Source organism: Tiliqua scincoides, chromosome 16, assembly GCF_035046505.1.
Source record: "Tiliqua scincoides isolate rTilSci1 chromosome 16, rTilSci1.hap2, whole genome shotgun sequence".
Classification (NCBI taxonomy): domain Eukaryota; kingdom Metazoa; phylum Chordata; class Lepidosauria; order Squamata; family Scincidae; genus Tiliqua; species Tiliqua scincoides.
The window spans coordinates 3,380,646-3,406,996 of record NC_089836.1 but is presented as its reverse complement, the minus strand read 5'-3'; the positions used below and the strand labels follow the sequence as shown (position 1 = coordinate 3,406,996).

The following is a 26,351-nucleotide window of genomic DNA, read 5'->3' as shown; positions in this document are numbered from 1 at the left end:
TCCAAGCGGGCCGCTCAGAGGCCAGGCTTTCTCAGTCCTACCTGGAGATACTGTCAGCAATTGAACCTGGGACTTCTGCGGGCAAAGCAGAAGGCTTCATCGTTGAGCTACAGCCCTTTCCCCACTTGCTGTTAACTCCTTATAGTGGCTCTAAAGAGGGCAGATTCCTTCCAGCAACCTGTTCAACCTGATTTTTCATACTACAAAAGAACTCTTTCTGAAGCTCTTGCTGTTGACCACTGTGCCCAACTCTCTACCCAAAGGACCTTGTTAAGGCTGCAGAACTTTTTAAAAATCATTGTGGTCACCAGAGCACCTTCAAAGGCTGGTTTACTGTCAAAACGTTAGTAATCCCTCCCCCAAGTTTCCAAAAGGACTAACCCATTTTTGCCTGACCCACAGGTGTATGCATTGGGTCCCCACTGCGTATATGCAACGTTGGGCAGAAATGTTAATAAAGACCAGTGTGATCATGGAATGAAATACTTGCTGAGAGTTCTGCTGAAAGCAAGGGGACCTGTTGTCTTGCGTAATGGGTGTGGAATACATCTTCAACCGTTTCAGCAAACTGAAGTGGTCTTAAGCGGCTTCTTCTGTTGATATGAGTCTAGCGCAGGATGGGAGCTGCCCCCAGAGCTTCTTTCCCCACAGGTAAAGCCGGCCAAGATGATCGCTAGAGATCCAAATTATTTAAAAGGGTACCACTGAAAGCATACACATGAGCAATGCCTTCCACGAGGTCTGAGCTTTTGTCCATCCAGCTCAATATTAAAGATGCCAGACCTACTACAAGTTCAGAGCAGCAGCAGATAGCATGGGATCAGGTCCTGAATGATATCGGTGACCAAGAAGCCACCCCCCCCCCACAACTATTTTCTGTTTCAAAGGGGCCAAGGAATGCAGCTTTAAAGAGCTCACTGTGATCCCGGTCCATGAAAACCACAGGATGTTGTTGTTTTTCCCCTCCTTTTATTCTAGAATAAAAACTGCAACACAATCATAGCAGACCTTTTGTTCCTAAAAGGGAAAGGAGGAAAAGAATGTTTTCCAGAACCTACACAAAAGGGGTGAACTCTCTAGGGGTGTCGCCTCATCTGGCCCTACGCCTGGCGGAGCGCCTTCGACCACCTGAAGCCTCCTCTTTGGCCAGGGGGGGCAATTCTGCTGCCTCTTCTTGGCCTGGACTGCCTGGGACCTTGCTTGCCCCAGGATCTCCTTCATCTGCAGAGACTCTCCCTACAATTTCCTCTTGCTTCAGCTCGTAGCTGGGGTCTTTTGTTTGTGCACACAGTTCTAGCTCCTCCCTCGTTGCATCTTCATCCAAGGAGGCATCCCCAATGATGGAGAAACTGGTTTTGCCATCATTGCCATCCTCTATGACCTGGGTGCCACACCTATCATCGATTGCCACGGCCGCTCGGTTGTCCCTCTGAACCACAGAGCTGTCTTCTTCCTTGGGGGGAGGTTTACATGCTTCCGATGAGACCACAACTTCTTGTCCTACACTTGGGTCCTCCATCTTGGCGGCAGGGAAGTTTTGCAGGTCATGCAGCTCCTGCTGCGGACGCAAGGAGACCTCTGAGAGCGTGGTGGTAGCCTGCAGCCTTGTGGCTTTGTACCTCTGCAAACGGGAGAACAATGCAGGCTTACTGACAACCAAGATGGGAAGAGAGGTGGTGCCAGGGAAAACGTTTGCACAAAAAGTGGTTGTGAGCCATACCGTACCTAACAGGGCTTTACTTGCCAGCCTGTGTGTGTGCGCGCGCTGTAAATCCTTAGAAGCACAGAACGTGGCATTAAGTGTGGACTTTGTCTTCCTGACAATCTTTTTACAAGAATTATTTTTTGGAAGGTAAATTTGTCGGCACTATGGTTCCAAAGATATTTTGAGGGTAGGCAATGCTCCAGGAGCTAATTGCTTTGGAATAAGTTTGCTGAGGATAATTCATTATTTATTTAAAAATATTTCTACCCCGCCTTTCCTCAGATGCCCAAGGCGGCTTTTTAGCAGTCTAATCTACCTGCAAGGTTGTTGCAAGGTCGAAATGGGGGGGGGGAATATACACACACCCATGTACGTTGTTTTGAGCTCCTTGCAGGAAAGGTGGAATGTTAAAATGACAACGAAACATGCTGTGATACATATGAAGTGTGTAAGGAGAAAAAGAAGCCCTCAAAAGGAGTGCAACATGGTTTTGCTTTGGAACGCAACCCTAAAAAAATGAATGGACAAAACAAACACTGAAGGACACTAGCTTCTACCAGGAAAGGTGAACGCAAGCACAAGGGCACGCACACACAAGATAGAAGCTGTGGGATGACAGACTCCAAGGGGCAGAGCAGACAGGTACAGGTGGCTGGGTGGGGGAAACAAGCTGGGTGGAAGGGTCTAACCTGGAAGTTCTCAAAATGCATCAGGGACTTGCAGTGCGCGAGCCGGGCTGCGGAATCGCTATGGTAGAATTTGTGACACAACCTGCAGAGGTAGCCCGCCACGGGGACCAGAAAATCCGGGCCTGCGAAATGACGGAGGGGAAGGGAAGTCACAGATCACATTGAACGGAACCAAAAGAAAAAAAGAAAGAGAAATCATAGAGCGTGGGAAAGGAAGGTGGGGAGGAATTTTTTCTCTCTCATGAAACGAAGTATTGAATAGATTGGTTTGCTGTGGTCTACTCTAGCCACATAGCTGAGATCAGGCCGCATCTGGAACAACACGAAGTGGCCAAAAGAAATATAAGCACTTTATTTAATTAAAATAGTTACAGGGTGACCAAAAAAAAAAAAACCAGAACCCACAAATCTTTGAATAAAACAGTTAATTTTAATTTTTCTTCTTTTTTCTTTCAGGTGTATACAAGTCGACTTTGCGCACGAAATATTGGAACAATAATCTTCCCCAATATGTCTTGGTCAACCAAGGAAAAGTTTCTTGAAATTTACTGGACCTTTGTCGGATTTAATAAAATTTTTATGGGTTCTGGTTTTTTTTTTGGGAGGGGGGGTCACCCTGTACTATGGAACACTACGTAAGACACATACATGATCCCAAGGAATGGAAGGCAAACCAGGTAGAAGACAGATGGGTGTGAGAGAGAGAGACACACACACAGAATGTACAAGAAATGATTATTGTTGTGTTGCCTTGAGACAGAGAAGGAGGTGGGCGACAAACAGCAGACAGATTTTTTTTAAAAAGTTTCTAGTGATGCTCACAGAAGCCACAATAAATCTGCTCCTTTTCTTTCTCTACTAGGACTTTTCAGTGTCTTCTCTTACATAAGAACATAAGAACAGCCCCACTGGATCAGGCCACAGGCCTATCTAGTCCAGCTCCCTGTATCTCACAGCGGCCCACCAAATGCCCCAGGGAGCATAAGAACATAAGAGCAGCCCCACTGGATCAGGCCATAGGCCCATCTAGTCCATAAGAACAGCCCCACTGGATCAGGCCATAGGCCCATCTAGTCCAGCTCCCTGTATCTCACAGCAGCCCACCAAATGCCCCAGGGAGCACACCAGATCACAAGAGACCTGCATCCTGGTGCTCTCTCTTAAGCAAGTGACCTCAGCAGACAACACCGGGAACGGGGGCAGATGGACAGCACAAAGACACCTCACTGGGAGCTAGCCTTAATTTGGCTCTTCAGAGTCTAAGAGTCTTCAGCCAGCCTGCAAGGGTCTCAAATGGTCCACCCCTATTGTGAAATATGTGGGAAGGGGCTGTGGTTTGGTAGGAAGGAAAGGACACTCTGAATGTACTTAGAGGGACACTTGTTAGTTGGTGAGTTATAGGGCTCAAGCCCAGGAATGAAAATGGGTGCAGGGGCAAAGCTAAATGCCCCCCCCCCCCGGAAGTGCATCTCATGTCCTTTGAGCTCACATAGTTCTACAGGGCTGTGGGATCACTTAAAACAAGGGTAACTGTTTCACCCCAGCATTGTGCGTTATCCAGTGGCTGTTGTTGTTGTTTCTTTTGCATCTCTTTTTAAAGACCGCAAGCCCTTAAGGGACAGGGAACCAATTAGTAATTTATTTTACTTTGAGATCTTCATTTTTCTAGAAAAAGCAGTATATAAATATTATCTCTAACCATCATTTATCACTCCTTTTTTTTTTTTTTTTTTTACTCACCTGATTTGCTTGTTCAAATAATTTGGAGTGATTAAATACTAAAGATTAAATTAACAGCCAGCATTTAAGAGACGCGCTGTGATTTCAAATGCATATTATTTCAAACGCAAGTGCCCTTCCTAGAACTTGTTTAGAACAAGTCAAGTCTTTCAGCCAAAAGGCAGAAGACTTTAGTCAAGTCTTTTCCGTCCTCAGGGATAGAAAGTACCCTAGAAAAAAATGGTTCAGAGGTTTTTGGGGGGCTTTATCATACCCTGAACCTGATCAGCACCTAAACCTAAAGTCTCTTGGTTGCCTTGAACCAGAAGCAAGTCCTTAAACACACACAGAGGAACTGATTCAAAATAAGCAATTCCATAATCAAGCACTCAGCTTAGTACAATTATTTTATTTTCTGTTTCTCCTTTTAAGATATTGCATGCATTCTGTTTAAAACAGTTAGGAGTAACTGTTAAACAAAATTAGCTAGCAGCCCTTGCACGGAGGTCTCCAGTGGTGGGGCATGAGATAGGGTTACTGACTCTTCTTCTTCTGGAAGCTTATAGGGCCTCGAGGTGATGGTGGCCCTGCCCTTGTAGGTCTGTACCAATATCTGGTATTCAGAGGCAGAGTGCTCCTGAATATGGAGGTTCTATTTTAAAAACTAGCCATCTGTAGAACAACCCTTCATTAAATTCCTGTTAGCAAACATGGTGTGGATTACTCAGCTGCTCTCCCCACTGTTCCTGCAAGCAAGCTGGTAGGACAGTCATCCTCCTCAAGCACTGGCAAATCTAAAACAGCTTGAAACAGTGGAGATTGCTGGCGGCCAGGTGTTAATGGTGAGAAGAAGCAACAAGCAAACCAGGAAAAAACACTGTGAAATACTGGCTTCAACCAGGCCGCTTCGCTTACCATAAACGGTGTCCGGACAGTATTTCTCATTTCCTTTGGCATCTTCCAAGCACCCCTCTTTGAGGCCAATCTGTCCAAGAAGCACACACAAAAATTTCACTCTGGTGTAGAGATGCTTGTGCCCAAGGTTAAAAGTAGGGACATCCATGGTTTTAATTCTATTCTCTCCCTAATTTTATTCACCCAAATTAGAAGTATTTTTTTAAACAGGAGCCTCAGATTCATTCCCTCTACCTCCTCCTCCTCCCTTTCATTTTAAACTCCCCAAATTTATATGGGGAGGCAATGCGCATGTAATGGGACTGGATGTGGGGAAAGGCAAATGTTATGGTTATGTTGCTTCAGGCTACAGGGAGCAAACAGTTAAATATTTATTTATTTTTTCACATTTTTATGCCGCCCTTCCTCCAAAGAGCTCAGGGCGGTTTACACAGCTGCTCCCCCCCTCTTTCTTGTCCTCACAACAACCCTGTGAGGTAGGTGAGGCTGAGAGAAAGTGACTGGCCCAAGGTCACCCAGGAAGCTTTGTGGCTGAGGGGGGATTTGAACCTGGATCATCTAGGTCTAAGTCCACCTCCCAAACCACTACACCACCCTGGCTCTCTGAACATGCATGACATAAATCCTTAGGTGGCCATGAATCCTGTGAGACAGTCGTGGGCCAAGTCCCCACCTCATGCATTAGTTTATTCCTGAGAACCCAAGGGAGTGAAACATGGGTCTTGCCCACCCATTCAACCCTAACAACAAGATAGGCAAGGCCGAGATAAAGTTTAAGCCCAAATCCTAACCAACTTTCCAGCACTGACATTGCTGAGCCAATGGGGTATGTGTTGCATCCTTCAGTTGGGGTGCAGTCACGGAGGCCTTCTCAAGGTAAGGAAATGTTTGTGCCCTTACCTTGGTGCTGCATTGCCCTGGCCTCGATACTGGAAAGTTAGTTAGGATTGCGCCCTTAGTGACGACTTAGGCGACTCAGACTTCTACCCCAAATTGGCAAGCCCAGGAGCTAAGCAGTGGCTGAATTACAGAGGCCTTTAAGTGGTACAACAAGACACGATCCCATGGAAGAAGAGCTACCAAGCAGGTGCAGCTAAGTTGATCAACACAGTGTACTTTATCAGCTCATTCTCAGAATACTGGCCAGCTGCAGTTCAGGTCACTGCTTTGAGTCTATATTCTCTGCTTCTCACGGGAACAGCTCAGTGGGAAAGCAGGCAGTTCCCAGGGGCTGGGAGACCCACGGAAAATGACTGCCAGGCAAGGACGATGGTTGCCGGGCACTACAGAAGGCAATTTGCTATAGGAGATGGGATGAAAGTTCAGTGGTGTAACAGGTTCTCTGCAGAGAGAAGGTTCTGGTTTTAATCCCCCGTCTCTCCAGCTGGGGCAGCAAAAAATTCTGGTTCAAGACCATGAAGAGTTGCTCCTGGTTGGTTGGCAAGCTTCAGTCTCGAAAGACTATGGTATAAAAGCCTGCAGCACCCGGTATTCCCAGGTGGTCTCCCATCCAAGTACTAACCAGGCCTGACCCTGCTTAGCTTCCGAGATCATGGTATAAGCCTACAGCACCCGGTATTCCCAGGTGGTCTCCCATCCAAGTACTAACCAGGCCTGATCCTGCTTAGCTTCCGAGATCACGGTATAAGCCTGCAGCACCCGGTATTCCCAGGAGGTCTCCCATTCAAGTACTAACCAGGCCTGACCCTGCTTAGCTTCCCAGATCATAGTCTAAGCCTACAGCACCCGGTATTCCCAGGCGGTCTCCCATCCAAGTACTAACCAGGCCTGACCCTGCTTAGCTTCCCAGATCATAGTCTAAGCCTACAGCACCCGGTATTCCCAGGCAGTCTCCCATCCAAGTACTAACCAGGCCTGACCCTGCTTAGCTTCCAAGTAGCGCTGACAAAACTGAGCAGACAGACTGACTCGGGCAGCTTCTCATGACGCCTTACAGAACTAGGGCATTTTGGTCATGCTGGTTCCAACCAGGCCCACCCCACCCCAATTCCTACATACAGCCACTGTTTTTTTTGTTTTAAAGAGCACCCACCTGCTTGGCTGTCAGGCCTTCATCATCCAACTGCCCCACCTCAGAGTCTTCCTCCTCTCCCACCTCATCATCATCATCCTCGTCGTCGTCGTCATCATCATCTTCGAAGCAGCCAATCGCATCAACCGTTATTAGCTCCTCCGATTCCTCTGGGCTACCTTGCTCCTTCTCACCCAACCTCACCTGGCCAGATACAGGCAAAGGAAAAGACAGGGGGAGTCTACTTGGGCAACTTATTAACAACAGAAAACTGTTTCAGAAAGTTACAGTCCAACACAGGTAACTCTAGAACAAGCTCCCACGTCTCCCCAAAAGCAAGACATCCAGGTTATCCTTGGGGGACATTACGACACTGATGCCGTAGCCCCCCTCTTCTAAGATGGGTTGAGGTTTGAAAAGACAAGGCACATGCGCCCCTAGGAATATCCTCAAAGTTCTGGCTATCAGACCACAGCTGCCCTTACCTCCTTGGCTTTCTGCTTGTGTTCCTGAGACTTCATGTGCTCCACAAACTTGCGCGGGGTCTTGAAGTGGCGGCCGCACACCGTGCAAAAGGGCCGAAGGGAGCGTTTGGCAAGCTGGAGGAGGTGGGGAAAGAGGCAGGAGGTAATATGGCATTCGATCAAGGGAAGCCTTGATTTGATGCACCTACGGGATGCTGCATTCAAATCCCTTCTTAAGTCTACTTTTGCATGCAAACATTTTATACGAGCGCTCTTCCCTACTGTAACTAAACTACGTTCAGGTAACTGAAAACAGCTGAACTGAAACCCCCCCCCCTTACCAACATGCAAGACCAATTCCTCCAGAATGCGCTTCAAGGCGCATGAATCCGGTTCTCCTAATTCTAAAGCAGTCGAGATGCCTGCTAGATGATCGATTAGGGTTGTGAAAGACTTGGGTCCCAGTACAGCTGCTGGGGAGGGGAGGAAACACAATCGCCCCCTTTAAGGAGGTGATCGGAGTTTGTTTCGCCTGACCAGGACACGAGGGTCCCTCCCCAAGGGGGAGGTGTAGGGGGCTGGGTCGGGCAGCTACGGTGGTCCTTTAAAAGGGGACAAGACCCAGCCCTCTTCCTCCTTGTGCACGTAGGCACTGTGGGAATACCCACCCGCCCGCCCTAGAGGCAGTCTGAGTTTAACTGGTCACCGTTTGGGGCCGGGTAGGAATTTTTTGCTGCCTGCCAAGATTGGCCAAAGGGCAGGCAGTTTTTTCGCCTACCCCAGACTGTTATGGGCTAGGGGGTTACACCCCCCCCCCTGTTTACAAGCTGCCATTCGGTCACTTTAAGAGGGCAGGTGGTGCGGGTTAGGAGGCGTGAATGGGACTCTGGCATGCACCTTCAGGCGGCATAGGCAGGGCAGAACCCTATTTCAGTCCTCAGGGGCTTGGCGGCACGAGGACTTAGACGGGGCCCTGGCCGGGATCGCGGGGCCCACCTCAGAGGCTCAGCGGCTCGAGGTGGCGCAGTCTGCGGTCCGGCTGCCTTCCCCTTAAGGGATAGACATGGAGGAGACGCGCCGTCCCAGCAGCGGGGCGCGACTTGGAGTCGGGTGCATGCCCGCCTGGGGGCAGAGGTTTCTGGTACCGCCCAGAGGTCCCTCCCCGCACCACAGGGGGCTTTCGCTGCCTCGGATACTGCAGGTCTCAGCCTTTGCTCCTCTTGTTTAATGTACAATAAAGTGGCCCTTTCTTCCATATCTGTTGTCTCGAGTGTTCATCGGACAGTGCGGAAACAAATGGGAGGAGCTAAAACCAAAGCCCTTTCCTGCAGAACGAGCTTTAAAAAAAAAAAATCATCCTTCGTGACAACTGTGGAGCAGGTGGACCTGAACAGGACATCTCCAGAGCTCCCAATGCGGAGAAGCAGGTGCCAAGACGCATTTGATGCAAGGCAGCTATTTCAGGAGGTGTTTGTTGTTGTTGTTTTAATCCCAGAAATAGAATCCCTCTGTTCCCTCTCCAGGTTGTACATCTCTCCATGGGGGAAATGGGAACGGTGTCTTTTTTTGGCCATTCAATTTCCTCCCTGCCTGAAAATTCAGAGGTACCCACATAGGAAGTCACCTTATGTTCCTGAGTACGCCTGTGCTTGATCAGATCGCCTGTGAAGTTTATCTGGCAGGTGTTACACCATCGCTGCTGGCTCTCTCTGCAAGAACAAGGGCGTTCCAGTAAGGCGGCGAGGACAATAAGAACATCTCTGCCACTTTACGAAAAGGAGACCACACAGGCCAATAGTCAAGCGCCACTCATTTCACAGTGTGCTCGGTGACAGATTGGCAGCATGAGAATATCAGCTCTCCATTTTCCTTTATTTATTAACATGCAAAGCGCAAGCCTTCAAGGTATAACAAAACCCTTAAAAGATGTCCAGTGAATTCTGCTGATGACCCTGCATCAGATTTACATAATGAACAATTCCAAGCTCCAGGAAAGCTTTCTCAAGTCATATTTAAACGTGCTTCCATTGGCACTGCTGTATTTTTTTAAAAAGCTGCTATTAAGATAAGGCCCACTATGTTATTTGGAGCCCTAATAATGTTGTCCGTTTTGACCAGTTCAACCTTGGTTCAACCTTGGTTCAAACAGTTCAACCTTGGTTTTAGAAAACCAATTATTATGGCCTGGGGATGACGCAAATAAAACACAAGGCAACAGGAGACCTGCATCCTGGTGCCCTCCCTTACATCTAGCATTCTGAGGCAGCCTGCTTCTAAAAGCAGGAGGTTAGGAAGAGCCCTGCTGGATCAGGCCAAAGGCCCATCTAATCCAGCTTCCTGTATCTCACAGTAGCCCATCAAATGCTCCTGTATCTCACAGTAGCCCATCAAATGCTTCAAGGAGCACAAAAGACAGCAAGACAAAACCTGTGTCCTGGTGCCCTCCCCTGCATCTGGCATTCCGAGGTAGTCATCTGGCATTCCAAGGTTACACATACCCATCGTGCTTTGTAACCTGTGCTTCTGCTCAAGACAACACCAAGCTCGAACGTGAGCAGCTGACATCATTTATTCTGCTTGCAACATTTAAAAAAAAAAACAACTGAAAGATCCGGATTCCCACGTTGCAGATCACAAAACTTACCCGTCCTTCTCTGCCAGCAGCCTCTGTTCCTTCACCATAGGCAGCAAGGAGACAAAACAGAGGTTGCTCATGTGCTGGATGTCCTGAAGCCGTTGCTGGTGCTGAAGTCCCGCCATGTGTGCCTGGAAATTCTGGCGCAAAGGAAGAGAGTGTCAGTTCCGCTTCTCCGGGGGCTACATTGGCTGCCCATTCGTTTCCGGGCCCAATTCAAGGTGCTGGTTTTGACCTTTAAAGCCCTATATTGCTCTGGGCCAGGGTATCTTAGAGATCGCCTACTCCCGTACAATCCGGCTCGTCGTCTCAGGTCATCAGAGAAGCTTTTTTACAAGTGCCGCTGCCTAGGGAGATACGTGGGGTGGCGGCAAGAAATAGGGCCTTCTCAGTAGTGGCACCAACATTATGGAACTCCCTTCCCCTTGACTTGAGAATGGCTCCCTCTCTTGAGACTTTTCGGCGAGGCCTGAAGACCTTGCTGTTTAAACAAGCCTTCTGACTTCACGGCCTTTTTAACATCTTTTATACATCTTTTAGTTGCTTTGTTACAGGCCTGATTCCTCCATGAACTGCTGTTTTATGCTCTTTTTTATTCTGACTTTTATCTGACTACTGTTTTTATGGTTTCTGTTAATGTGTTTTTAATATGTTTTTTTATCTGTTTGTTAAATTATGTTTTTAATTTGTTTTTAATATGTTGTAAGCCGCCCTGGGTCCCTTTAGGGAGAAGGGCGAGATAGAAATAAAGTTTATTATTATTATTATTATTCATGCTTCAGCCTGGCTAGTCTCCTGAGAGGGACGTGACTCTTCTAGAGTGGCAGAACTCACTGCAAAGTGAACGCCTCCAAGATCCAAAGAGTCACTCTGGTCACAGTCACAACCATGCAAACAATGGGTTTGCGCGGTTCTTATTACCTGCTGGTTACAGCAATTAGTCTTGCAGATGTAACAGTAGAATTTCAGGGCAGGCTCGGGGCTGATCTCCGCAGTGCCCATCTCGGAGGTCCAGTGGGCCGGCTTCAGAGCCATGGTGCTGATTGCCCGGCTCTCGCTACTCTGCTGAATGGTGACTTTCAGTAAGCCTGCAGTGCTGACCACCTAGGAAGACAAAGGCGAAAGGCCAGGTCAGGCTGTCCGTGGCTTCTCTCATCTGCCTTCCTTTCCCAGAAGCTTCTGGTGGTCCCTTTGGAAAACAGGATGCTAGACTTAGATGGGTTGTGGGCCCTCATCCAGCAGGGCTCTTCATGGTCTTAAAGTAACTAAGCCAGGTGACAGGAGGGGAGAAAGAAAGAAAAAATTCAGCCTCTTTCTGTGGCAAAGTGCTTACGGTGCTTTTGTGAGAGTGGAATACCTGTACCATCTGCACAGGCCCGTGTTAGGATTGGGCTGTAAGGTAGACTTGGTTGCTTGGGGCGCTGGTTGTGTACAGCTCAGAGGGCAGCGCTTTTAAAAAGGGATAATGGGCACAATGGTTTGATGTGCCGCTGCCCTGGGATCAGACTGCAGCGAGTCATGGACTCTTCGCTCACAACAGGAGAGGAAACTGAACGCTTTCCACATGCGCTGCCTCCGACGCATTCTCGGCATCACCTGGCAGGACAAAGTTCCAAACAACACAGTCCTGGAATGTGCTGGAATCCCTAGCATGTACGCACTGCTGAAACAGAGATGCCTGCGTTGGCTCGGTCATGTCGTGAGAATGGATGATGGCCGGATCCCAAAGGATCTCCTCTATGGAGAACTCGTGCAAGGAAAGCGCCCTACAGGTAGACCACAGCTGCGATACAAGGACATCTGCAAGAGGGATCTGAAGGCCTTAGGAGTGGACCTCAACAAGTGGGAAACCCTGGCCTCTGAGCGGCCCGCTTGGAGGCAGGCTGTGCAGCATGGCCTTTCCCAGTTTGAAGAGACACTTGGCCAACAGTCTGAGGCTAAGAGGCAAAGAAGGAAGGCCCATAGCCAGGGAGACAGACCAGGGACAGACTGCACTGGCTCCCAGTGTGGAAGGGATTGTCACTCCCGAATCGGCCTTTTCAGCCACCCTAGACGCTGTTCCAGAACCACCATTCAGAGCGCGATACCATAGTCTTTTGAGACTGAAGGTTGCCAACAAACGCCCTGGGATGCATTCGGGTACCGCTCAAGAGATGGAGATGCAGGAGCGCCTGCCACTGCGTGTGCATCTTCCTCTCTCTTGGGGAGTTAAGAAACTGCTTGCTCACCTCAGAAGTTTTCAGCTCTTCAGACAAGGTCTTCTCAATGGAAGCATCTGCTGCCTCCTTTGCTTTTCCATGGTCTGCCTCTGTTAAGAAAAACAAATCCATAGCCAAACACAGACAGAAAAAGCAGGTCAGTTTTGCAAAAGCAAGAGATGAAAGGGGAAAGGGGGGGCAGGATTGAGGGAAAAAGCTAATCCATAAATTCCTATGGTTAATTGCACAAGCCAAAAAAAAAAAAACTCAGAGCATCACCCTTCCGGAGCCCAGACAAAGCCTTCTGATAAAACATAAATCTGGTGCATTGTTTCTGCTTGGCCGTTTCAATCACTTAAACATACACCATTTTCAACAAGGAAGAGTGTCCGTCAGAGGTATGTTTCATTTAAAATATGTTTACTAGGCCTTTCCTCACGCACAGAGAGGTGCTGAAGTCAACTTACAACAATTAAACATTAAATAACTGCAAAACAGGTGCATAAAACAGGTATGTGTGCTTAGAGCGCTGGGTGTCCAATTGTGTTTTTAAGAGAAATGGTCATTTGACTGGCAGGGGAAAGGTCACCTGGAGATGTGGCCAGAAACCGAACCCAAGACACTGACTGCACAAACCTTGACAGGCTTTTGATTCTTCCACCATACAGCTTGGGTGATGATCTCATGCAGTGGGAGGCTCTTACCTTCCTCTTGCGACTGTGTGCTTGATTCCTCCACTTGCTGGAGGCACGCAGTACTGTCAGGGACTGAACCTTCATCTCCACTGATGGGCGAGAGAGAGAGAGACAGTTACAACCAAAGTTCCAGACCAGGAAACAGAGCAACAATAATCTCCAGATTAAAATGCAGGTCTTTGCACCGAGTACCTTAGAATCTAAAGATCCCAGTAAGGACAGGCAACAGAGGGAGGGAAGTATGACAAGGGAAGAGCGTGCAGTCTGAAGTTGGGCCTCAGTGGTGGAAGCGACATTTAAAGAGTTTGTGTCAAAGGCTGCATGGAAGAGATAGATGATGAGAAGGTAGAGCTGCGATACAAGGACATCTGCAAGAGGGATCTGAAGGCCTTAGGAGAGGACCTCAACAGGTGGGAAACCCTGGCCTCTGAGCGGCCCGCTTGGAGGCAGGCTGTGCAGCATGGCCTTTCCCAGTTTGAAGAGACACTTGGCCAACAGGCTGAGGCAAAGAGGCAAAGAAGGAAGGCCCAGAGCCAGGGAGACAGACCAGGGACAGACTGCACTTGCTCCCAGTGTGGAAGGGATTGTCACTCCCGAATTGGCCTTTTCAGCCACACTAGACGTTGTTCCAGAACCACCTTTCAGAGCGCGATACCAGAGTCTTTCGAGACTGAAGGTTGCCAACAGAGAGCCGAAAAGGTCAGAGGCAGAATCACCAGAATCACCACAGAAGGGCTGGTATCAGGTATTCGATTAGACAGGTGTGGCAAGCCAAGGTGAGCCTGTGCTGTCACTCTGTCTGCCACGTTGCTTTGAATTAGGGATCAAAGCCAGGAGCAAGTGTTATAGAGAGACAGCTAGGCCGCTTTTGGCTCCTCGAGTCACCTGATCCAACTGGGCTGCACGGCAGCACTATCAGCTCTGGCTACTGCCTAGGGCAGGGCTACAGTGCAGCGGAAATCAGGCCGACACATCCCTCAATTGCCTGACCGAGCAAGGAGTAAGACGCACGGGCCTTGCTGGTGCCAGAACTGCCAAGGCCTTACAGGGCCGGACGGAAGTGCAATGCATCCCACAGGTGGGAGGGAGCAAGGGAGCTGCGTCACACAAGATGCTGGGAGAAGCAGTGCCAGGTGTAAACGGAGGAAGAGGTGCTGTTTATCATCAAGGAGGAGAGGACCCCCTCCCCACAGCGTAGCCATCGTAGCAGAATGAAGCCTCCGTACGCAGAGACTGTACACATCCAATCACCAGACGCTGAGAGCAAACAGCAAGGGGAAAGCCATGCCCTGGGCACACACTTTCCGGGGGCATTCACTTGGCTATTGTTAGAGCCCGGCAGGCAGCATCACTCCATCTTTGGTCTGAGCTAGCAAGAGCAGTTCTTGCGTTACAGCTTTAGATGCCGTTCCCAAGGCACGATGATTACCTTCTCAGCCGCTTGGTGGCCGGTTGGCCATCTGCAGAGGCTTCTGTTGGAGGGTCTGCGGGGTACAGAAAACACCTTTATGGTTGTGGTTGAGACCAACCCCTTCCCCGCCGTCCCTTCAGGGCTATCCCAAAGAGTGAGGGGCGCATTCACAGTTGCCAGGAGGGCTGTCCTCCTTTCTAACTCACGCCATGGCGCAGGCATCAACCATGAAGGGAGATGCAGAACGGCCATGTTTAGAGGACAGAAAGATGGCGGCGTTGGCAATCATGTTTAGACAGACAAGGCCTCCGATCAGCATGCAGAGAATGCTGATTGCTTCAGGAAGTCCTTCTCCATGGAAGAACTGCGAAAAATCTAGGGGTGGGGGTGAAAGCGTGTGCAGAAGGTTAGAAGGAAACCTCCTGGGGGGAAGAAGACAAGAAAGGAAATGATGGCATTTCCACACAGGTCTAGAACAAGCGTGTCCAAAGTTTTTGGCAGGAGGGCCACATCATCTTTCTGACACTGTGTCGGGGGCTGGGGAAAAAAAGAACTAATTTACATTTAAAATTTGAATAAATTTACATAAGTTTACACAAATGAACATATTAAAGATGGAACGTATATGACCGAATGAAGGTCTTGCAATAGCTCAAGGCCTATAAAAGGCCTTGCACAAAGCAAGGCTGGCCTTTCCTTTGCTGCCGCTACTGCATCACAGATGTGAAACAACAAGCCGTGGAAGGAGCCCTCATCCACAGCTCACGTGAGACGTCAACCAGTTGCCCTCACGCTGAGAGCAGTTGCGTCGGGCCAGTGTGGGCTCCAACAAATCTCCAGAGGGCAAGTGGCCTCAGGGCCAGGGTTTGGGCAACCCTGGTCTTAAAGGCAGGCACATTGGTTCTCGAGGAACCCTTCTTATCTGTATGCATTCAGCTAGCAAGCTAAAACATCTGTTACCCAGACGGCATCCAGGGTCCCAGAAGGTTTTATTCCCCCTTTTTGTCACTGTTGTTCAGAGGAAAGAGCAAGCTCAGCTAATCTCATGGCGTGACAAGGCCAGCCTGATCACGGCCTGAATGCACATCATGCAGCTGCCTTGCTGAAAATAAAGCAGGGCTATGGGGAACCGTCAAGAACCCCATGGAAGCCGCACTGGTGTCGGAAAGGTGGTTTACAAAGGCCTTACCTGAAGGAGTCAAGCTCGGCTGCTCAGACTCCGCTTGAGCAACAGATGCCTCCAGGAGAGGCACGCCTTCATCCGCTCCTTGGCCTTGAGACGACGAGGAAGACAATGCAGGGTCCGCCTCCCTCTTCCTCTCAGGAATTCTCGGGAAGTCCTGTAGTGTAGAGGGCAAAGCTTCAACTGAGAGAGACAAGAGACCCCTTGACACTTTGTTAGGGAATTACATACAGTGGATCAACATACAATGAGCCCTTGGTACCTAAGAACATAAGAGCAGCCCCACTGGATCAGGCCATAGGCCCATCTAGTCCAGCTTCCTGGATCTCACAGCGGCCCACCAAATGCCCCACGGAGCACACCAGATAACAAGAGACCTGCAAAGCCTCCTGGGAATTGTAGTTTAAGAACATAAGAACAGCCCCACTGGATCAGGCCACAGGCCCATCTAGTCCAGCTTCCTGGATCTCACAGCGGCCCACCAAATGCCCCAGGGAGCACACCAGATAACAAGAGACCTCATCCTGGGGGATCCGTTCCAGCTTTCTTAAAAACAAACCGTTAGATTTTTTTCTTACTGAATCAACACAGCTACTTGGGATTTTTGTAGGAAATTAGTGGTACCACACACCATTGCCTAGTCGCAATACCAGCAGAAATACAGCCCGGGTGGTTCCTCCAACAAGGCAATAGTCGTGCTGCTTCCCCCTACCGAACAATCTGGGGCGTGAGAAGGTAGAAACCACCAGTGAGAACAGTAGGGAGTTCACCTTGCGAAAGGTCCGGTTCTGCCGCTGAAACGGGAGACCTGGGAAAGCTAGGTGGGCAGGCTTTAAGGAGACCCCAACCGGAGGGGGACCCAAAAGGGAATGCCTTGTCGCTTGAGGGAAGAATTGCTGCAGTACAGGGGCTGCGGCCATGTTGAAGCCTCTCAAGTTACCTAAGAGAGAGGAAAAAAAGGGGAGGGGAGAGACATTAATCAGCTAGGACAGACTGCACTTGCTCCCAGTGTGGAAGGGATTGTCACTCCCGAATCGGCCTTTTCAGCCACACTAGACGCTGTTCCAGAACCACCATTCAGAGCGTGATACCAGAGTCTTTCGAGACTGAAGGTTGCCAACATAGAGGCAGGTAGGAGAAACAGAAGGCTCAGATTAATCTATGCACCCCTTGCCTGCACCTTTGGGTCTGCAGTAACCACACCCTTGGTCTGCAGCATCTGAACTGGGTAAACCATGGTTACTGCTGACGTACTTTGCTTCTGAACGGTATAAAACCAGTTTCCAAGTCCGGCGGGGGAGGCACGGCACAGTTAGCGATAGCCACGGTTTGTCTCATTTGAACCTGGTGAATTGCTCGTTACTGTCGATCAAGAAGCACAGCAGAGCATCACAGCGCATGAGGGGAAGAGGGAGCGTGGATCGTGAAGCACGAATCGTGTTCCCAATTCCCAAACCCTGGTCTGGCTGCGACATTTGCACTGAGCCGAAGCGAGGGCAGAGTTTAAAGAAAACGGGGTCTCCTTCGTGAACTGGGGCAGCCCTACCAGGGGGCAAACTGAGGCACAAGCTACTGAGGGAGGCAGCGCGAGAGGTGGGCTATCCTTGAGCCAAGGAGGACAACCCACAGAGCTACTGGGTGCTATTTTCAGCTCCCATTCATTTCAGCTCTATTGCTCACCCTCACTGGTGCAGTTTCCACTGCTGAAACCGTGGGTTGCAACACCTGCTGAATTATTCACTCTGAGGTTTCTCAGGTACCAAAGTATCCAGGCATCAGGTACTCTCAGATGTAACCCAAACCCAGTGTGGCTGACCAGGAAAATTCAGAGGCCGGTCAGTCCTCAGGTTGTACTTTATTACAGACGTAACATGATTATCAATTGCTCAACGCCTCGCAGCCAGCCACAAAAGGCCTGTTACCTTCACAGCCTGTCATCTTCCTTCCTCATCTCCCCAGAACTTTTGGCCAGGGAACCACTTCTGCTCTGCGCCTGGGAGCAGACACGGACTTTTAAAGCAATTCTAATATATAATTACAGGACAGCCCTCATTATCCCCAGGAGTTCCGTTGCCAGAACCCCTGCAGATACTAAAGTCCACGGGCGTTGGAATCTGCTCATTCGGGTCACCTGGATGCTCCAAACCAGGTTCCATTCGAGCCCTTCTGAGCCTTGCAGAGGCCTCGATGGGTTCAGAACCCATGGATATGGAGGGCCCATTGTATAATATAAATTTTGAATAAAAACACCTAACAGCTTTAGGAGCTTGTGTTAAATGGTTGGCAACCTTCAGTCTCGAAAGACTATAGTAAAAGCCTACAGCATCCGGTATTCCCAGGCGGTCTCCCATCCAAGTACTAACCAGGCCTGACCCTGCTTGGCTTCCGAGATCATGGTATAAGCCTACAGCACCCGGTATTCCCAGGCGGTCTCCCATCCAAGTACTAACCAGGCCTGACCCTGCTTAGCTTCCAAGATCATGGTAGAAGCCTGCAGCACCCGGTATTCCCAGGCGGTCTCCCATCCAAGTACTAACCAGGCCTGACCCTGCTTAGCTTCCAAGATCAGACAAGATCAGGCATGTACAGGGTAACAGTTGCTGTCTACTTTTAATATTTATTCACTATTTAAAATGTTTAGGCTCCTTACAAATAATTACATGTTTAAGTGGGCCGTTCATCAGTGACATTCTAGGGAGGGCTTAGATTATCTTCTGAACCAGCCCTCAGATATCCATATTGTCACCGAGTGCGGAGGAAATGCGGTTCGCTGACGGAGAGCACGACTCTGTACAAATAGCATCCAAATTCTCCATTTCCACATTGTTGGCGTGGGCCAGGCAATCTCGCCCACAGACAGCTGCCAAGTACGCAGCTTTCCTCCCAATATTTCATCACAACGGTTTGTTTTCTGTCTTGGTTCAGAGATTTGAAAAGAACTCCCTGTTGAACCCTCCCCTGGGCTTTGAAGTCTTGCCAATTCAGTCTAGGTGGCATCATTTTTCACCAGGGACTTTGGACCAGTCACCACCTCTCAACCTACCTACTTCACAGAGGGGTTGTGAGAATAAACTGGGGGGGGGGGGGAGGGAGAGACACACCACTCTTTGGAGGAAGGGCAGGGAAAATTGTTACAAAATCTGAAAGCAAACACTGCCACTGTAGCTAAGCAGACCCAAGTTTGGTCAGGGGCTGGAGGGGAGCCCCTCCTTGGGTTCTTCAATGGGAAAAAAGGTGGGATGTTAATGCACGAAGAGACAACGAGTGCTGCTATGATTAACGCCGCAAGATCATCCTCCCATGTGACAAGTTCCCCAGCATGGCAGCACACTTTTGCACCCAGCCCAGAGCTTCTGTTCCAAGCCAGAAGGAAGGACGATCAGTACCTTGCATCTGTTGCATGAGGAGGGCTCTTTGAAGCAAGGGGTTGGCGCTGAGGAGCGATGCGTGATTGGTAGCTCTCATGTTCAGCATCTGCTGCTGTTGAGAAGGTGTCACACCCCTAGGGAAGGAAGAGGAAGAAGAATCAGGCAACGGGGACACTTCCTATATGGGACGGGGAGGGGAACAGCTATCAAAAAAAAGACCGTGGCACACGAAAGCAAGTCTGTTTTGAATCGCAGACCCAGCAAAGTGTGCTTGAGCATGTACAAAGGTCCACTAAAATTGAGTGTTGGGAGAGTTAGAACAGACAAAAGAAAATATTTCTTTACTCAGCGTGTGGTTGGTCTGTGGAACTCCTTGCCACAGGATGTGGTGACGGCGTCTAGCCTGGATGCCTTTAAAAGGGGATCGGACAAGTTTCTGGAGGAAAAATCCATTAGGGGTTACAAGCCATGATGTGTATGTGCAACCTCCTGATTTTAGAAATGGGCTATGTCAGAATGCCAGATGCAAGGGAGGGCACCAGGATGCAGGTCTCTTGTGATCTGGTGTGCTCCCTGGGGCATTTGGTGGGGCTGCTGTGAGATACAGGAAGCAGGACTAGATGGGCCTATGGCCTGATCCAGTGGGGCTGTTCTTATGTTCTTAACTACAATTCCCAGGAAGCCTTGCAGGTCTCTTGTTATCTGGTGTGCTCCCCTGGGGCATTTGGTGGGCCGCTGTGAGATCCAGGAAGCTGGACTAGATGGGCCTATGGCCTGATCCAGTGGGGCTGTTCTTATGTTCATTCCGTCACATCGAAGTACAACCACAGCCACCTCCACCTCTGCAATCTTGCTTTGGAGAGAAGGTGGACGTCAAATATGAGCACCTTCCTGTTTAGTCAATAATTCACTTTAGCCAATCATTCCCACCAGGATGCAGGACGTGAAACAACCATCCAGTGACCAATTGGAACAAAACAAAAACACAGAAGCAGGGGAAGGTGATCGGCTCATTCTAAACCAACCAGCAGGCCAAGGAGCAAAACCAAACACAAACATTAGGGGAAAGCCAAATGAAACCGAGTCAGCTGGGCAACCCTGGGAAGGGAGTTTTGCCATCGCAGCACTGCCCCACCCATCTTGCATTGTCACCAGCTGTACTAGTAATTGTCACATTGTCACTAGCTGTACTCCTGCCAGGTCTCTGGTGCCAATGGGCAACGCGCAGGTTATGCCCTCCTGGTTACTAAGTCCTGGCCGTCAGGCGCCAAATAACTTCTGTTAATCATCACCCAGCACCACACATGCCTCAAGACCTCCCCAGTCACCTCCACCTCCTTACCAGAGGCACCTTTCCAAGGGGTGCCCCCTTATATTTAGTAGGCAACTCTCCCTCTTCACCCCAGCACGGCATCTTTCCCAGTGGCTGTTTGCTGGTGTCTGTTCTGTATTTTTTTGTTTTAGCTTATGAGCCCTCTGGGGCAGGGAGCCATTTATTTTACTATGCAAACCACTTTGTGAACTACTCCTGTTGAAAAGTGGTCTATCAATTTTCCTAATAATTATTCTCCCAAAACTACACAGTGGCCTGTTCGTACTTCGCTTCCACATCCGAATGGTACAGAAATTGGACAGAGGGCAAGTATCCGTGATTAATACTTGCTGTTATAACTCCCAGCAAGACCTCAAGGATATCAGAGAGCTGGAAAGGTGCAAGAGAGGGCAAACATAAATGACCTGGAGACAGGGTTGAGCAGTGAAGTGGCTAAGTGTGCAGATGACACAAAACTTTTCCGAGGGGTGAAGACCAGAAGTGATTGTGAGGAGCTCCAGAAGGATCTCTCCAGACTGGCAGAATGGGCAGCAAAATGGCAGATGCACTTCAATGTCAGTAAGTGTAAAGTCATGCACATTGGGGCAAAAAATCAAAACTTTAGATATAGGCTGATGGGTTCTGAGCTATCTGTGACAGATCAGGAGAGAGATCTTGGGGTGGTGGTGGACAGGTTGATGAAAGTGTCCACCCAATGTGCGGCGGCAGTGAAGAAGGCCAATTCTATGCTTGGGATCATTAGAAAAGGTATTGAGAACAAAACGGCTAGTATTATAATGCCGTTGTACAAATCTATGGTAAGGCCACACCTGGAGTATTGTGTCCAGTTCTGGTCGCCGCATCTCAAAAAAGACATAGTGGAAATGGAAAAGGTGCAAAAGAGAGCGACTAAGATCTGGGCTATGTCAGAATGCCAGATGCAAGGGAGGGCACCAGGATGAGGTCTCTTGTTATCTGGTGTGCTCCCTGGGGCATTTGGTGGGCTGCTGTGAGATCCAGGAAGCTGGACTAGATGGGCCTATGGCCTGATCCAGTGGGGCTGTTCTTATGGAGGAAGGATTTATGCCCCAAAGCAACTCAATTGAAAACAAAAGCAAGAGTGATTTGCCAGAATGAGATCCCCTAAGACAGAGCCTAACCTCTGTATTTTGGGACATCAGGTGAAATCCATCTCTGGCTGTATCAGGAGAGGAGATTCTATTCAAGTCCATAGCAGGAACGGAGAAGGCAGGGAAATCTGTCACTCGCAATGCCATTAAATAGGCCAAAAGCAGGACAAGCAGGAGATTTAGGACAGACAAAAGGAAGTAATTCTTCACACAGTCTATCATTAGTCTGTGGAACTTACTGTCACAAGATCTGGTGATGGCCACTAACTTCAAAAGGGTAATGGACCAATCCATAGAGGCCAGGTCTCTCACTAGCTGCCAGCGCACGATGGCTACGCACAATCTCTGGGCACGGCAAAAGCAGCCTTCCTCTGAATACCAGTTGTAGGAGAGCAACCTGTCTTCATCAGCTTGTAGGGGTCACAGAGACCCCTCTGGTTGGGTGTCCCAGACACTGCTTATGCTTGCCACCGTAGAAAACAGGAAGCTCGACTAGATGGGCCTTGGACATGCTCCTTCCCAGCTCTTATGAGGCCAGTTCTGTCCAAAAATATTTTGCATTCCATTTTGTGTTTTTAAAAACACATGACACTCACTGTCATCTTTTGTTTTGCAGCGCTCATTTTTTTAAAAATTGGGTAGAAAAACAGGACATTTTCCTTTCTTGGTCTTTCTCTTATTTACAATCACCCTGCTCTGCTCACAGGTCTGCTACATTTGCAGGTTGACCACCTCAGTGAAAACTGGGCCAAAACAGTACAAGTGCAGCCCCATGCAAGTTTCAAAGGTAAAAAAACACACACACAACTCACTGCATCATCAATTCTTAGTTGCGACTCTGGGTAAGTTGTTACTGTCATATGTAGGGCTTTATGCTCCTCAAAACAGTGGGAAATTGATGGATGTCTGCCAGGGTTATGCTGGTTTAAAACCACAAGTGGGAGAGAGGGGAGAACAGCCACCTCGTCCATAAATGCTTGGCTCAATACACATATATGTCTGCAAGAGTGGCGGCTAAAAGAAACAGGAAGCTGCAAAACAGGAAGTCCCTGGGACAAATTTCACCTCTGACACAAACCCAGTAGATGGCCTTGGGAAAGCTGCTCCCTCCATCTCCAAATCTGTAATATGGAGGATAGCGATACCGACCTCCTTCACAGGGTTGTTGTAAGGATTCCCGCTAGATACTGCACGCTTGATCATATTTCACACAGTGTCACACGTATCATTTGATCATTATTACCACAGCCCTGTACAATGAGCAAGTTTTATTGCAGATGGGGAAGACTGAGGCCAAGAGAGAGCAATCTGCCTCCCAGTGAGAATTCACGACAGAGGCGAGACTCAAACTGGAGAAGTCCTGATTCACAGCCCATTCTCTTAGAGCACAATCGTAACAGTAAGAGACTCGTCCCGGCTTCCGGGTGTCAATTTCCAGCTGTAAACATACCTTACAAAAAGTTATCTTTCCCCACTGACTGTGACAACAGCCGTTGTGCAGCAGCCACCCTGGCACACCACACACACATGTATGTCTGTGATATGTTCCTCTCGCATTCTTCCCCAGTTACAGTCCTTCCTCCTAGGAGATCAGGGTGGAGGACATATCAGGACACAAGGCCAGGTGAGGGAGACCAACAACCTTGTGAGGCAGTCTAAGCTTAGCAATTGGTCCAGCCACACTGTCAGCTTCAAGGTCAAGCGGGAATTGGAACCCAAGTCTTCCTGGTGTAAGTACAAGTCCCGCACTCCATCACACTGCATCCTTGGAAAGGGGTTGAGCTCTCTTATAATTCTTCATCTCCTCTAGCCAAGGCCACTCTCTGTCTTCATTGCCAGCGCCAGGAAAGGAAACTAGCACAAAATAGGAATTTAACAATGTTCAAAAACCCCACGGGGGATTCCAATAGCTGGTCTCAACCCCAACATTACCCAGAAGCGGATTTGCAAATGCCCGGATCCTAGTCCTCAAGGTATCCGGCCATGAGTCATATTGCATATACAAAATGTACAGTATTTGTAGCAGTCTGCAGCCTCAGCTCGGCTTTTCCCACAGGCTAACCAGTCTTTTTGAATGGATTAATCAGAGCTTGAAAGTCCAGCCTCCAAACAGGAAATGCATGGTGGGGAGCCAGATAGAAGTCCCAAACAGATGGCCAGCAACTAGCTTTCCCAAGAAGCAAGGGACACCTTGATGTCAAACACTGTCACCACAGATACCAGTTTCTCCAGAACCCTCGTGCCTTTCAAGTGGAAACTTTATAGGGAGGGATCGCAAAGGGCCTGCTTTGTAAGCAGAAGGTCCCAGGTTCAATCCTGGCATTTCCAGGTAGAAAACTAATCCTGCCTGAAACCTTGGAGAGCTGCTTCCAGTTTGGGCTGGCAATTTTGACCTAGACGGAGCAACGGTCTGAGTCAATATTTAGCAGCCTTCCTATCTAGAGGGCCAGTTCATATCCCAGAAGGGGGCAGATCTGGCCCACAGGTTTCCAACTGCTGACCCCATAAGAACAGCCCCACTGGATCAGGCCATAGGCCCATCTAGTCCAGCTTCCTGTATCTCACAGCGGCCCACCAAATGTCCCAGGGAGCATAAGAACATAAGAGCAGCCCCACTGGATCAGGCCACAGGCCCATCTAGTCCAGCGGCCCACCAAATGCCCCAGGGAGCATAAGAACATAAGAGCAGCCCCACTGGATCAGGCCACAGGCTCATCTAGTCCAGCTTCCTGTATCTCACAGCGGCCCACCAAATGCCCCAGGGAGCATAAGAACATAAGAGCAACCCCACTGGATCAGGCCAGAGGCCCATCTAGTCCAGCTTCCTGTATCTCACAGCGGCCCACCAAATGCCCCAGGGAGCATAAGAACATAAGAGCAGCCCCACTGGATCAGGCCATAGGCCCATCTAGTCCAGCTTCCTGTCTCTCACAGCGGCCCACCAAATGCCCCAGGGAGCACACCAGATAGCAAGAGACCTGCATCCTGGTGCCCTCCCTTGCATCTGGCAAACCCCCAAATTGCAATCTATATCAAAAAGACAACACCAGGATAGAGAGGAAGAGGGCAGGCATTAACATGGAATCTGGAAAGGCCAAGAACAATGTGCAGCACCGTCTTGACGTTATATATAGCCACACACACAGAGCGGACGCGGTCACGTTCTCTGCGGAGCCCTCCCCAACTGCAGAAGTTGCCTCCTCTGCAGGCCCTCCAAAGCTCAGTCCTAAGCTTTGCAATCTCTCTTTTTTTGATGCCAGGATGATGCAGCTTTGGGAAAATTTTCATTCAACTGAGTTTAAAGTGGGTGGGATCAATGAAGCTGCTATAGATGCATCCAAGGGTTTGAGCATTGTCAGCAAACAAACTGTCGGTTTCCAAACCTACCTGTCTCCGGCAGTGAGGAAGGGGGCTTCTTATTTTGGACCCGCAAATCCAAAGCCTCCTTTGGACACCCGTGGCAGGAGCTGCACCAGCTGAGAGACTGGTTAGCGTGTTGTTAAGAGGCCATTTAACTTGCTGATTTAAATAGGCCAATGTATTCATGGCTGCTACAAACCTTCAATGTGGGGAGGTGTTAGAAATGGAAGGGAAGAAAATGGAAGATCTGGGGCTAATGCGGCCCCCCCCCCCAAAAAAAACCTTCTATTTTCCCAGCACAGCCTTCATGCTACCCCGTTATTCCACAGACTCTCCCTGTTCTCTTAACGTCTAAGCTGTGTGTTCTCTTAAGTCTAAGTGCTAGATTAGGGCCTAACCTGTTGGAAAGTTCCCTTGTGCAAGGCCCACCGAAACTAACCGGAGTCGTGCCCTGTTTGTTTCAGTGGCTCTTGCAGCACAGGTGAACTTCCTGGAGAACAGAGTCCAGGAACTTTTATTCTCTCCGATCAGGTTACGCTTTCGGTGGTGGTGTTACTTTTGCATGATGCGCGGTAGGGATCAAGCTGCTTCCTGGCTGTCTCACAGTCGGTCCACCACCTTAATTACAAAACCCCAAGTTTCCTCTGCAGCAGGGGGTTGCCAAACTGGGAGCCGTAGGTGCTGTGGAAACCAGTCCGGGGAGCCGCAGAATACTCGTGGGGAAAACCCTCCGACCTATACAATGTATAGGATTGTAGCTCCAATGAGGAGCCCTGGCCAATGGCCCAGAAGGCCAATCCAAAAAAGTTTGCTCTGCATGTGGCGGCTGCAATTCTATGCACGCTTACTAAGGGGCAAACCCCACTGAACGCACTGGGGTACTTGACCCATTTTTGCCCAGCCCACAGGCGTACACGCTTGATCCCTAGATGCAACGTTGGGGGGGGGGGAATTAATACAAATTAATGGCGCACTTACTAAGGAGGAAGCCTGATTGCGGTGGGGGGGGGGATGAACCTCCGAAGAGGCGCATGGAGGAGTTTGCTCACCTGGAAAGTGTGCGTCCTCCCTGCAGGGGATCCCCACCTCCCACTAGCCCCGGGGTGGTCCCATTGGAAAGATGCTCAGATCTGGGTATCCACAGCAGATGCAGCGCAAGGGACCCCCATGCAACATGCAACATGCTGCAACCTCCCCCCCATGCAACCAGGGGAGCTGCAAAGCAACGTTCCCAGGGGTTTTGCAACCAGATGCACCCCCAGTGCCACCAGCACGACCCCCCCCAGGCCCAGAGGATGCTCTGGGGAGGCTGGAGAGGGTGCTTTCCCCCCTGCAAAGGCAGGCCTGCCATCCCCGGGCTCGATTAGATGGGGCTTACCGGCTGGCTGGCTGCTGCTGCTGTGGTTGCTGGTGCTGGAGAAGGTGCTGGAGTTGCAACAGCTGCTGCTGGGTGAACATGGCTGGGGGGATCCTGGGGCTGGAGGAGGGTCCCAGCAGCCTGCAAGGGAGAGATGCTCAGCCCTGCTGCAGCGCCC

General features: G+C 49.6%; 1 protein-coding gene and 1 pseudogene across 1 annotated transcript; both read right to left on the bottom strand.

Moving 5' to 3' along the window:
* Positions 1-961: 961 nt before the first annotated feature.
* CIZ1 (CDKN1A interacting zinc finger protein 1) lies at positions 962-26,351 on the bottom strand. The gene is made up of 15 exons (XM_066610866.1): positions 26,195-26,351; positions 19,033-19,148; positions 16,417-16,586; positions 15,653-15,803; positions 14,482-14,536; positions 13,062-13,141; positions 12,388-12,467; positions 11,081-11,263; positions 10,169-10,299; positions 9,149-9,233; positions 7,546-7,659; positions 7,082-7,264; positions 5,029-5,098; positions 2,395-2,516; positions 962-1,621 (listed from the first exon to the last, which is right to left on the bottom strand). The coding sequence occupies exons 1-15, from the start codon at positions 26,272-26,274 to the stop codon at positions 1,091-1,093; spliced, it is 2,151 nt and encodes a 716-aa protein (XP_066466963.1). The 5' UTR covers positions 26,275-26,351; the 3' UTR covers positions 962-1,090.
* On the bottom strand, positions 18,135-18,251 carry LOC136635813 (5S ribosomal RNA; annotated as a pseudogene).

Coding starts and splice junctions, on each gene's coding strand:
- CIZ1 (XM_066610866.1), bottom strand. CDS start 26,274: ATGTTCACCCAGCAGCAGCTGTTGCAACTCCAGCACCTTCTCCAGCAC. Junction 13,142..14,481: donor GCCACCAAGCGGCTGAGAAG/GTAATCATCGTG, acceptor CTCGCCCATCAG/TGGAGATGAAGGTTCAGTCC. Junction 7,660..9,148: donor GGCGTACTCAGGAACATAAG/GTGACTTCCTAT, acceptor CACCTCCTCCAG/CTTGCCAAACGCTCCCTTCG.